The 12,788-nt window shown below is 40.6% G+C and overlaps 1 protein-coding gene across 2 annotated transcripts; it reads right to left on the minus strand.

Annotated features, from left to right (window-relative positions):
• Positions 1–1,368: 1,368 nt before the first annotated feature.
• Positions 1,369–8,568, minus strand: LOC106918399 (uncharacterized). 2 transcript variants are annotated; one of them, XR_001418405.2, is made up of 2 exons: positions 1,687–8,568; positions 1,369–1,493 (listed from the first exon to the last, which is right to left on the minus strand). XR_001418405.2 is itself a non-coding variant. In XM_088011659.1 (2 exons), exon 2 carries the CDS (start codon positions 7,924–7,926, stop codon positions 1,951–1,953), a length of 5,976 nt encoding a protein of 1,991 aa, XP_087867785.1. In that variant the 5' UTR covers positions 7,927–8,154; positions 8,348–8,568; the 3' UTR covers positions 1,369–1,950. The 2 variants fall into 2 exon arrangements, 1 of the variants encoding a protein (XP_087867785.1); XM_088011659.1 differs by having other exon boundaries at positions 1,369–8,154; positions 8,348–8,568.
• Between the last annotated feature and the right edge of the window lie 4,220 nt (positions 8,569–12,788).

The following is a 12,788-nucleotide window of genomic DNA, read 5'->3' on the forward strand; positions in this document are numbered from 1 at the left end:
ACAAGCAGTTAATACGGTGAACCTTATAAAGTGGATGGTGAGTGTAAAACCAACCATTTCAATACTTGTTGCTTTTGACAATATGTCTGCAAACCAGAGAAGTAATTTTGTCCGCTTAGGTTGTTGACATCAATTGGATTCTTTCATTACTGGAATGACTTCCTCTTTTACTTGGACTACAGCTAGTACCATGTATCAAAACATTATTGCAATAGAAGAAGCACTTCAGATTGCCTCATCTGACATTTTTTGATATATTACTGACTGCTACTCACCCTGCAGGCCAATTGTGGGTATCCTTGATGAATGGTAATCGGTGCTCTTAGGTGATTTTTGTAGCAACAACGTTCTCAGGGAAGGAAGTGCTTCAAAAGACATATTAAATCAGATCTCTACTTCTTTCCGGCTTCCCAGAAAGAGACATATCTAGAGGGAAGTCCCCTCTTTATAAATGATCATCTAAATAAATGGAAGCTGGTAATCTTGTTTCTTAGTAACATAAAGTCTAACTTTGATTCCCTAATGTTTGTGTGGTGTAACGACCAATAAGTAATACAGCTAGAAGAAAAAATATAAAATGTAGTTCCACGAAAAATATTAATATGAAAGAACCGTTTTACATTTGGTCATACAACAACCACAAACCTCAGCTTCACAACTCTGTGCTGCGGAGAATATCATAAGATTCGTGGAAAATTCAATTAATCACCACTCCCAAAAGTTTTAGTAGACGAGATTGATATTGATTGACTTTTACAGCAAAAAGCAAACGAAAAAAAAAACAAAAACATGCAAGCTTCTGTAAACACAGAAGCCATACAAGCACTTCAAAAGCTTCCGTTTGTGTCTGTTGTGTAAACCAATTACATTAAAGTCACAGAGCTGAGCATGCTTTAAAAATACATCTATTGATATTTTCAGACTCTCAAAGACTCCTTTAAGGTTCTGGAGGGAAAAGGACTGAAAAAGGGGTTTTGCATGATAAAGAACAATATCCCAAGTTACAATTCAACTTCCTAATCAAAACAAACTGAAGTCATACATTAATTATGCATGTGTTCAGTTTGCACATCATAAAGCCAACTAAATGCAAAAACAAAATACTGTCAAAGCTTGTTAAAAGATTAAAAGCTTACCTAAATTTGTACAAGAACTAATATGTTTATTTGTGGATTCACAATTTAACTCTGTACAAAAAAGATTTACATGTTGTAATGTTTAAGCATGTTTTATAAGTGCATAATGTACAGTGATGCAGTATATTTGATTTACTATTGGCTGAAATGCTCCGATTTCAGCGTCTATCTCTTTATTGCTCGCCCATGAAAACGTATCATCTGTTCAACAGATATGCTTAAAAACATCAGTGTCATGTCCTCAACCTCCATCGCCTTGTTGGAGTCGACATTCAGATAAACTCCTCTCCAAGATGACCACACAGACAAGAGGGCTTACGTTGACTCTTTACTGAAGCCAGTTGGAGTAGGGTAAAACTGAGAAATGAACATACAAACGTTCAGAAATAATACACAGTAACAAACAATACAGCACCTAAGGGTACAATAAATTTGCTCCAGAGAAAATATTTAGTGCACGGCTAAACGTTCTTTAAGGGAAATACTGCTTTTACAAACAGCTAAATTATTCTTAATAAACAAAAGATCCATTGCGAAATTTAATACATACCAACAGTGCTTTCAAAGACCGACTGAATCGAAGTTGCCGTGTTACTGAGAGAAAACCATGCTTAGTATTCTCCTGCCTTGTCTACTTTTTATGACATCATCAAAAACGGCAGGCTCTTAAAATGTAGTACCTAATCCTGCCACTAGATGGCAACAACTGAACACTTCTGTAGAATAAACCTGTGAAATGTCAATAAACTGGCACATAACAACACACTCCCTGCCTGAAACTTTACTTGTTTCACCATTAATAACATTCTCAACATTACTCTTCGGAAGAAATAAGCAAAACCGTTTCACTTGCAGGTCGCAAGAACAACTTTACGCCATCTGCACTTGTCACTCTGACCTGAACTTTCCGAACAAGTCCATCTTTACTGGGGTACACTTCAGCAATGATGCCCATAGGCCAAACATTGCGTTTTACTGCATTGTCTCTTAGGAGCACAACATCTCCTGGTTTTAAACTTCTGTGTTCAGATGTCCACTTTTTGCGAGGTTGCAGAGTAGATAAATACTGCTTGCGCCATCTGGTCCAGAATGTGTCTGACAGACTTTGGACCCTGCGCCACTGATGTCGAGACAAGTCTTTGTCATCAAAGTCCCCTACAGGTGCCGGACAAGGACCCACTTTCTGCGTTAACAATGTTGCCGGTGTAAGAATGAATGGATCCATAGGGTCATTGGAGACAGGAATTAATGGTCTGTTGTTCACAATGGCGGTGACCTCTGCCATGAAGGTTACGAGCACCTCGTGTGTGAGTTTGGAAGACCCCATCTGAAGAAACATCGAGTCCAAAATGCGGCGTGCGACACCAATCATCCGTTCCCACACTCCACCCATATGAGAAGAGTGTGGGCTGTTGAAGGTCCACATGCAGTCATGATCCGAAAGAAATCTCTTCACAGATTCTCCATCAATGTTTGATGGGATTCCTAGGACCTTTGAGGCTCCGACAAAATTAGTTCCTCTATCAGAGCGGATGTGCTTCACTGGTCCTCGGATTGCCAGGAACCTTCTCAATCCATTTATGAAACTGGAGGTATCCAGAGATTCAATGACCTCAATATGGATAGCTCTAACACTTAAACAGGTGAATAGAATAGCCCATCTTTTGCTCTCTGCATGACCTCCTCTTGTTCGTCGGGCTGCTACAGACCAGGGGCCAAAAACATCTAGGCCAATATTCGAAAATGGCGGTTCCATGCTGAGCCTGTCGGCTGGGAGATCTGCCATTTTTTGAACTTCACACCTTCCTCTGAGCTTTCTACATGTGATGCACTCAAAGATGAGCTTGCTCACGCACCGTTTGCCACCAAGGATCCAAAAACCAGCAGATCTGATGGCTCCTTCAGTAAAATGCCTCCCTTGATGTTGAATCTCTTCATGGTAATGACGAACTATCAGGGTGGTGACATGATGACGGCCAGGTAGAATCAAAGGTCTTTTTTCTTCAGAACTCAAGCTTGCTTCCTGAAGGCGACCTCCTACCCGTATAATTCCCTTCTTGTCAATGAATGGATCCAAAGACCAGAGTGGGCTACTCTTTGGAATGTTTTGATTAGAAGCAAGTAGTTCCAGCTCTTCTCCAAAGACTTCATGTTGAACAGTTTTTAGGATGACTGTGGTGCTGCAGTTGAGAATATCCACTGATAAGTGTGAGGAACACAAATGCCAGCCTTTACACTCAGTTGAGAGATTCCTCTGCTGCCTTTTGAAACATTGAATGATGTGGATTAAAGCACCAACTGCTTTAACAACTGTTCTCCAGCATGAAAAGCGATTGAAACGATGAGATCTAAGCTGCTGAAACACCACTGTTGACAGAGTTGTCACTTGTCTTATTTCAGGATCGCTTTCTGGCTCCAAAAGCTCAAATGTTTGATCTACAATTGAGGTGTCTTTTGGTTTGGACAAAAAGGTTGGGCCAGTGAACCATATTGTGTTTCTTAAAAGTTCTGCTGGGACAGGTCGTGTCGCAATGTCTGCAGGGTTGTGCTCCGTGTGCACATACTGCCATTGCTGTGGCAGTGTGCTGCGTCTGATTCTTTGGACTCGGTTGTGAACAAATACATGAAATCTCCTTTTCTCATTGTAAATGTAGCCCAGAACAACTTTACTGTCTGTATAAAAGGTGATTGTTGTGAAATGGATGTCAATTTCAGAGACAATCACCTCCGACAAGTTCACTGCCATAACTGCGGCACAAAGCTCCAGTCTGGGTATAGTATATCCAGGCCGTGGAGCAAGTCTTGCTTTACTTGCTATCAAACCCGTGTAGCATTTTCCATGTTCATCCACAGTCTTTAAATATGCAACTGCTGCCACTGCTCTCTCCGAGGCATCTGAAAACACACATAGTTCCGTGTGCTTAGCAGCAGATGGTGGCACATGTGTGTACGATCTAGGGATCTTAAAATGCTGCAGCTCTTTAAGAGTGTTTCTCCAGATCTCCCACAACTTCTCCTTTTTTGGGGGAAGGGGAGTATCCCAGTCCGGGGAATCTATGGTGAATTCCCGAAGGAGTGCTTTACCCTGAATGGTGATAGGAGACACAAATCCGAGTGGGTCATACAGACTGTTTACAGTGGAGAGGATTCCACGTCGGGTAAAAGCTTTTTTCTCCTCTTGAACTTGATAAGTGAAAGTGTCTGAATCCAAGTCCCACAGCAAACCCAAACTGCGTTGCACAGGCAGATTATCAGAATCAAGATCCAGGTCTTTCAGGTTTGCAGCATGATCCTCGCAGGAAAAGGCTTCCATCACCCTTTTACTGTTAGAAGCCAGCTTATGTAGCCTGAGATTTGAACAAGCTAGCATTTCTTGTGTCCTTTTCAGAAGGCTGATGGCATCCTCTGGAGAAGGAAGAGATTTCAGGCCATCGTCCATATAGAAATCGCGGACAACAAACTGTCTAGCATCCTCTCCAAAATCCTTTTGACCATCCTCTGCTGCTCTTCTGAGGCAGTAAATAGCTACTGCAGGCGAAGGGCTATTTCCGAAAACGTGCACCTTCATGCGGTATTCTGTTATCTCTCCTTCAGGGTCGTTATTCTTGAACCAGAGAAACCGGAGAAAATTGCGGTCTTCTGGTTTGACCGTGAAACAGTAAAACATTTGCTGTATGTCTACTGAAAAGGCAATTGGTTCCTTTCTGAACCTCAGAAGAACCCCAATGAGGCTATTATTGAGGTCAGGCCCTGTCAAAAGTACCTGATTTAAGGAAAGTCCGTTATGCTGTGCACTAGAGTCGAAGACAACCCTTATTTGAGATGGTTTTTTTGGATGAAAAACCCCAAAGCAAGGTAAATACCAATGCTCCTCCCCGGGTTTCAGTGAAGGTGCTTCTTCTGCATGCCCATTTTTAAAGATCTTTTCCATGAAATCACAAAACTGCTGTTTCATCTCAGGTTTCTTTCTGAAATTTTGCTGCAGTGAGTTGAGTCGCTTAAGTGCTTGTAAGCGGTTGTCTGGAAGCTGTGGTCGCCATGTCCTGAAAGGAAGAGGAGCCACCCAGTTGTTCTTTTCATCCTGGTGTACTTCTCTGTCCATGATTGTAAGGAATTGAATGTCCTCTATTGAAGGAGCCTCCAAGTCATCATCCTTTGTTTGGTGAAAGACATCAGCATCGGAGCCTTCATAAGTGACGATGCCTTTGTTTAAAGAAGAAACTGCGATGGGGTCATCATAGCAGTATCGCTCTTTAACTGTGAAACCCTGTGGGCATGGTTCAAATAAAGAGGGCCGTCCATTTTTTAAGATGTTGGTGTAACAGGAGGTCACCACAGATGGCTTATGGACATCTCCAATGCATACATCACCAACAATCACCCAACCCAAATCTAGTTTTTGGGCATATGGTGCATTATGCGGGCCGTTTACTTGCTTTCTAACCTTATGTACTCTGATAATGTCTCTGCCTAATAAGAGCACAATAGGAGCTTGCTCCTCAAGCTTGGGGAAATTCTTTGCAAGAGGTTTCAAATGGCTATGGTTCAATGCCACTTCGGGTGTCGGGATTTCTGAACGATTATTTGGAATCTCGTTGCATTCAATTAATGTTGGTAAAGAGAGCTGAATGCTGCCATCATTAGCCTCGACCATGAAGCCACGGGCCTGCCTGCCTTCTGTTTCCATAGTTCCTGCACAGGTTTTCAGGAAATATGGTGTGGCTATCCCTGATATATTGAACAGATCAAAAAATTCAGACCGTGCAAGTGATTTATTACTTTGGTCATCTAATATTGCATACATCTTAACTGCAGCATCAGGATGACCAGCAGGAAATACTTTCACAAGACTTATTTTAGAACAGGAACGTCCTGAGATTTCCTTGCCACAGATTTTCGTGCATGTCGTGGAGACAGCCATTTCCTTGCTGTCATTTATTCCCTCCCCGCCATTCTCTGATATAGAGGAATCTGGGGTACTCGACCACGGTGCAGTCCCTGGGTGTAGGACTGTAACATGTTTTTTACTTCCACACTCTGTGCAGATTATCTCTTCATCACAGTTCTTTGCCAAATGTAGAGCTTTGCAACACTTATAACAAATCCCATATTTCTTCAGAATTGCCTTTCGTTCTTCAATGAGCATTCCCCTGAAGGTCCTACATTTAGAAAGAGGGTGAGGTTTGTTGTGTAGCACACAATGTTTGGCTGGATCATCTGTTGAGACGGGCCTACTTGCAGATGGAATACTGGTTTGAACAGAGCCACAGTGCTGTCTAGGTAATGTCTTAGGAGAGACCCCGGTTTTCAGTACAGCGAAAGGCTTATGAGCATCAGTTCTCAGGACTGGCCTATGGTGCTCAGTTGAATCATTATGCAATGCTGTCAGCATGAAACTGGGGTCAGTTCTCATTTTAGCTTGATTACACACAAAATTCACAAAGAAACTGAATGGAGGATAGAGAACCATGTGTTCCTCTTTGTATTGAAATCCTGATGTTAGCCACTTTTCTTGTAAATAGAATGGCAACTTCTGCACAACAGGGTTAATGCCACGAGGCGTATCTAGGTAACTTAGACCTAGTAGATCACCATCTGCCTTGGCTGCCTCTATCTCCATTAACAAATCTCCGAGTTCTCTTAATTTGCGGTGGTCTTTATTAGAGATTTTGGGAAAACTCTCCAACCTTCTGAACAAGGAGTTCTCAACCACCTCTGAAGCCCCGTAACACTCATTTAGTCTGTCCCAAACTGCCCTGAGTCCGTACTCGGGGTAATTCACATGCACTGTTCTTATACGTCTAGCATGTTCTGCTGAGTCTTTCCCTAGCCATTTTACTAAAAGATCTAGCTGCTCGTTGGCTGAGAGGTTTAAATCTCTGATGGCACTCAAAAATGATGCTCTCCAGGCCCTAAAGCACTCAGGACGGTCATTGAACTGTGTGAGACCAGTGGACACTAACTCGCGTCGTGCAATGAATCTAACAAGGTCTGACATACATTTACTTTCTTCCCCTTGACTCATTTGTGGACCATTATCTTTGTAACTAGCATTCTGTAACAGAGGCAAGTTGTCGGTTCTTTTTCTAAAGTCCGTCCTACTGTAGAAAGTGTCTGTAGGATTCTCCAAATAATTTGTGTTTTGCTCAATCTTTGGCATAGATTTTCCAATTAATCTTGACTGTTTCCCAAAATGGTTATTGGATCCAACTGTCATGGTTAGATTCTGAGCCTGAGTTGCTATGGTATGTTCTGATTTTGGCTGCACTGGCAAGGCCATTTCTGGTGCATAGATTCCTTTATCAGAGTCATGTATAGATTCATGTTGGGTTGGTTTCAGGTCTTTATCACATGAATAGGTTTTTATTTTAGGCATGCCAAAAGTGCCTTCACTGTGGATAGATCCCTCTACATATTCCTTTGTGCGTGATTCTGGATCCACATTTGGAACGTCAATTTCACTAAACATTTCACCATGCTGTTCCACAGCTGACTCCAAAACTTCTGCTTTAGCTTCTGCAGCTGCAGCCCTTTTCTGCGAACGAACTTTATCCAACGAAGCCTCCAAATGTTTTTTTTGAAGCTGTGTTGAGGCCTCAAGCTCTGCTTGTTGTATCCTCAGTCTAAACTCTTTCTCAACAAATGCTGCTTCAGCTTTTGCTGCTTCTGCTTCTGCACGTGCCAATGCTGCAGCTACCTTGCTGGCTGCCGAACTTGTAGACTGCTTAGATGAGCCTGAGATGCGTGATCTTGTTTTAACAGATCCTGATATGGAGCTTTTCCTTGACATGATGAAGACTAAAGCGTTTGCTTACTTTTTATGAACGGGTTATTTTCCAGTCGACTAGTTCTTTCAATGTAGAAAGTGGTCTAGCAGAAAGTGTTGTTTTACTGTCATGTCCTCAACCTCCATCGCCTTGTTGGAGTCGACATTCAGATAAACTCCTCTCCAAGATGACCACACAGACAAGAGGGCTTACGTTGACTCTTTACTGAAGCCAGTTGGAGTAGGGTAAAACTGAGAAATGAACATACAAACGTTCAGAAATAATACACAGTAACAAACAATACAGCACCTAAGGGTACAATAAATTTGCTCCAGAGAAAATATTTAGTGCACGGCTAAACGTTCTTTAAGGGAAATACTGCTTTTACAAACAGCTAAATTATTCTTAATAAACAAAAGATCCATTGCGAAATTTAATACATACCAACAGTGCTTTCAAAGACCGACTGAATCGAAGTTGCCGTGTTACTGAGAGAAAACCATGCTTAGTATTCTCCTGCCTTGTCTACTTTTTATGACATCATCAAAAACGGCAGGCTCTTAAAATGTAGTACCTAATCCTGCCACTAGATGGCAACAACTGAACACTTCTGTAGAATAAACCTGTGAAATGTCAATAAACTGGCACATAACAACACAATCAGTGATTGAGTCGCCATGAAAATATGTAACAATCACCTTGTAATTAATCAGTATAAAATACAAATTTCACTTATTTGATTAAATTACTGAAATAATGCAGAGCCGTGTCTGTATTTGCTTCATATTATTTTGACTCTTTTGTTGCAATCATGTGTGGTGGTAGCTTGAAATTTTAAGAAATGTTTAGAAAATATATTTGAAATTGTTCAAATATTCTCCAATTTAGAAAAAAAAATATATATATATATATATATGTGTGTGTGTGTGTGTGTGTGTGTGTGTGTGTGTGTGTGTGTGTGTGTGTGTATAAAGTAGAAATGTTAGAAGCAACAAATTTGGAGGGAGTACTCTTTTAAAAGAACAAAAAAGTCCAAAGTTGTTCGTCTAAATGGAATAAGATTTCATGCTGTGTGTAACAGGTGTTCAAAGCTGCAGGAGCTTATTGTTCATAAGCACCATTGTTCAATAATAATTGTTCCCTCAAAAAAGGTACACTGAGAGTTCTCAATGCAGCTGCCCAGCTGGTTCAATTCCTATCCTAGGGACTTCCTGTCTAAATATTGCAAATAAAACTGAATGTTTCTCATAACTGTCATAACTGCAGAGAAAGGTGTCCATGCTGAAAGATCAACTTTACTCTTTTAAAAGTAAAGATGCAGAAAAATGACTCCAAACAATCCATACAAGTGAATCTTGAATTTAGATGTGTTCTTCTGAGGGCAGCTAAGTGTTTTTAGCTGCCATACAAACACTTAGCTGTTTTATTCAAACATTAACAGATTTTACAAGACGGCATTTAGAAATGCTCTGGAGGAAGTAAACTGCGTCTAAGCAGATTTTTCAGGCACTAGGTGTTCCCTGCTGCTTGGACTGTATTATCCTGCAGAGAAAGGGGAGCTCTAGGATAGCGTACAAAGTGTAAACCCCTTTCATCACTCCATTCGGTGACATCTGCCATTGGATGAAACTGTATTTGAGCAGCAGCAGTTTGCACAGTGAAAAACACTCCCTGACTGGTGCAGTCTCATGGGCTCGGCAGACGCAATCCCCTCCGTGTCTGTCACACCTCCTAGCTTTGACGACATGACTCCTGTTTAGAAATTTATATTCATGAGGGCAAATAAGGAATGCAATTCAACAAAGTGTTTCAACACAGAACCCCCGCTACAGCCTCCTGTGTGTGAAGTCTTCTCATGTACTGTACTGCATAGTTTATACAGTACGACATGTATTTTTCATGGCACAGATACTTACAGGGAGTGCAGTCAATAACGTGAACACCTGTAAAATTCAGTGTTTCAGAAAGGTGGTTATTGCTCTCAGGTAGGCATTGAGGCCATAGCATGTGGTATTGATGTATTTTCTTTCCAGCATATTTGGAGCATTGTCTACACTGTCGACACAGTTACCCCATTTTGTGTTTCAGCACCCTCTCAGGTCAAACATACAGCGCATTGCAAAGATACTCAACCACCTCCAACCTTTTCACATTTTATCATGTTGCAACTGAAAACCTGAAATCTGACACACCAACACAATGAGACACATGATTGTGAAACCGAATACAAATAAAGGGGGTTTTCAAGCCGTTTTAAAAAATAAAAATCTGAAAAGGTTTTTGTTTATTTGTGCTTTGATACAGCTACATAAAATCCAAATGGATTCTGACTGGGTGTGACTCAGGGCTCAGAGAGAAAGCAGCTTTATCAAGAACAAGGACGACAGTAGACGGGTCAGGAATAAACCTGTGAAGAAGTTTAAAGATGGGTTTGATTATAGATCAGTAATCCGAGTTTTGGACCTCATCGAGCACGTTGCAACCTACCACCTGAAAAGAGTACAGGACTTACCAAGACATGGACATCCACCTAAAATGACAGGCGAGCATCAATCAGAGAAGTAACCATGGCGACTCAGGAGCTGAAATGCTCTACATGTCAGGAGGGACAATCTGTTGGCAGTTCAACTTCTAGTTGTTAATCTGGCCTTTACAGAAAATTGACAAAAATACACCCAGTGCTACAACGGAATTGTTAAAGTATATTGATGTGTTTCAGTAGTCCAAAATCCAGATTATCATCCAACTGAGAATATGTGACAAAATATATAAAGTTCTTATCACAGACACTAATTTGTCTGAGTTTGAGCTATTTTTTTTTAAATGGAATCTCTGCATGTACAAAACTGGTAGAGACATATACTGATTATTAAGGTCTAATTACAGCAAAAGGGTTTTTTTTGTGTGCAAAATATCGACTCAGGCAGGTTGAGAATATAGTAACGCTTTGGTGAACTTTAATCAGAGGTGGATTTTGATGTGGGCTAAATGGGCAGTTGCCCAAAGAGGTATAAGAAAGGCTGGACCTCCCAAAAACTAGAAAATATATCTTATCTGCCAGTTGTGCCTTCAAGAAGTTTGCAGCTACTCATATCTATATGCAGCGGAATATGTTTTCCTTGCTTGTTGCCGAGTACTGGGAGACTGGGTTGCCTTCTGCTGGGAAAAAAAAATAAAAATCTGATTACTGCTTGAATTTTATTTGGTTGGGGTGGGCGGAAGAAGGAGGGCAGCATTCCTGCAAAAACAAACTGATTGTAATGCGACAACTGTGAAGAAGTTACTGGGTTGAGAATACGTTTAGAAGACAAAAACACACTGGACAACAATAGCTGGAAACTATTAACTTAGCAGGGACATGCAGAGTCAAGGTTGTTTTTTTTTTTTAAATATTCGTCAGTGCCCTTGTACCAGACTTGACAGTGCAGACAGCAAAAATTGGGGCGAGGTCTGTGATGCTGCTCAAAAAGAATCCAAACCAATTACTTCTTAGAAGAAGCCATATGATCCAACAGCTGAATCTTCAGACAGAAACAAGACAAATCCATAGAAAAGAGTTAACAATACAAAAGAAAACAATACAAAAAACAATAAAAAAAAATCCCCATAAGAATTGAATCCACACCTTTGTGAGACAGCCTCAACAAAAGCTATTGTGATCTTCCCTTCACTGCTATTCATGCTACAGTTGCTATTAAGAGGCTTACACCGACGCCTGTGCACAAAGACTCATAATCTGGTGTAAGTAGAACAAAGTGTGGGGGCCCAGGAAATGGAAATTAAAATATTACAGTCTGATGAGCTGTCTTTCATCCTCCTTGCATCATGTTGTAGGGAATCACTTGCGGTGATTTCTTCTGTGCAGTCGTGGCGGCATTTCACAGCTTTTCTTGTCACCAAATGGAAAATGAAAGTTTTATGTGCTGCAGCACAGAGTGTAAAGTAGATTCCTTCCTTTGTCGTCGGAGAGATTTCAGGGCTCTTTCTGCAGTCGGCGGCAATATCCGAGCACACAAAAACAAACACGCAATCTATCTGTGGCAAGATATTTTGATTGAAAGCTGCTGCATTGTTTATGTTTACACTAAAATGTTTGGTTGTTCAGTATTCTTAGAAATGCCTCTGGGGGAATTATATGTGCAAAATGTTTTAAATAGCAAATTAAAGATAAATATCGCTAGTTTTAACTTGCAGACGAATATTTTGTCATGCAAAAGACAGCAAAACGTTGCAAACTGAACTTCAGAACAAGTCTGATAAAAATAAGTATACATTTAAAGTGAAAAACCCTCAGACTGTAAAAGTGCAGGCCTCCATTTGAAGAGATCTGGTCTTGAGGGTACAGCCAATTAGCACCAAAGGAATTAATTGGCTGCTCCGCAACCAATCCAGGAAGTAGCATTGCACCAAAGTTTTTCAGCTTCCCAGGCTGCATTGTACAAAAAAAAGGCTAATTTTCTGTGAATAATTAAAAGTCAAGCTCCAGAGAAAAATGACTGGAGAATACTGATGAATTTAATTTGAACGGAGAAAACAGAACCTCAAGTTCACTGTACCTCCTTTTCAATATAATTATTTAATCTATGTTAGATTATTTTGCAACAGAATCCAAAAACCATTTGTTGATTTTCTGCTTTAAATAACATAAAGGTAAATTAGATCATCCAAGGTGTTGATTTTTGTAAATATGTTATTGTAATATCGGCGTGTTTTTACTCAAGGTAACATTCTGATTTCATCAGCATGCCAAAAGTTACCCCCACCCTCTCACACATACACACCTCCCTCCATACTATCTCAAGGATGCAATAGTGAGGGATCAGTAGTCCAGACATCCAGGTTATTCACATTGCTTTGGTTTGACAGACTGTGATTTTTTTTATTT

The sequence above is a fragment of the Poecilia mexicana genome, unplaced genomic scaffold (genome assembly GCF_051168715.1).
Source record: "Poecilia mexicana isolate PSO_F unplaced genomic scaffold, ASM5116871v1 scaffold_13, whole genome shotgun sequence".
NCBI classification, from domain to species: Eukaryota; Metazoa; Chordata; class Actinopteri; order Cyprinodontiformes; family Poeciliidae; genus Poecilia; species Poecilia mexicana.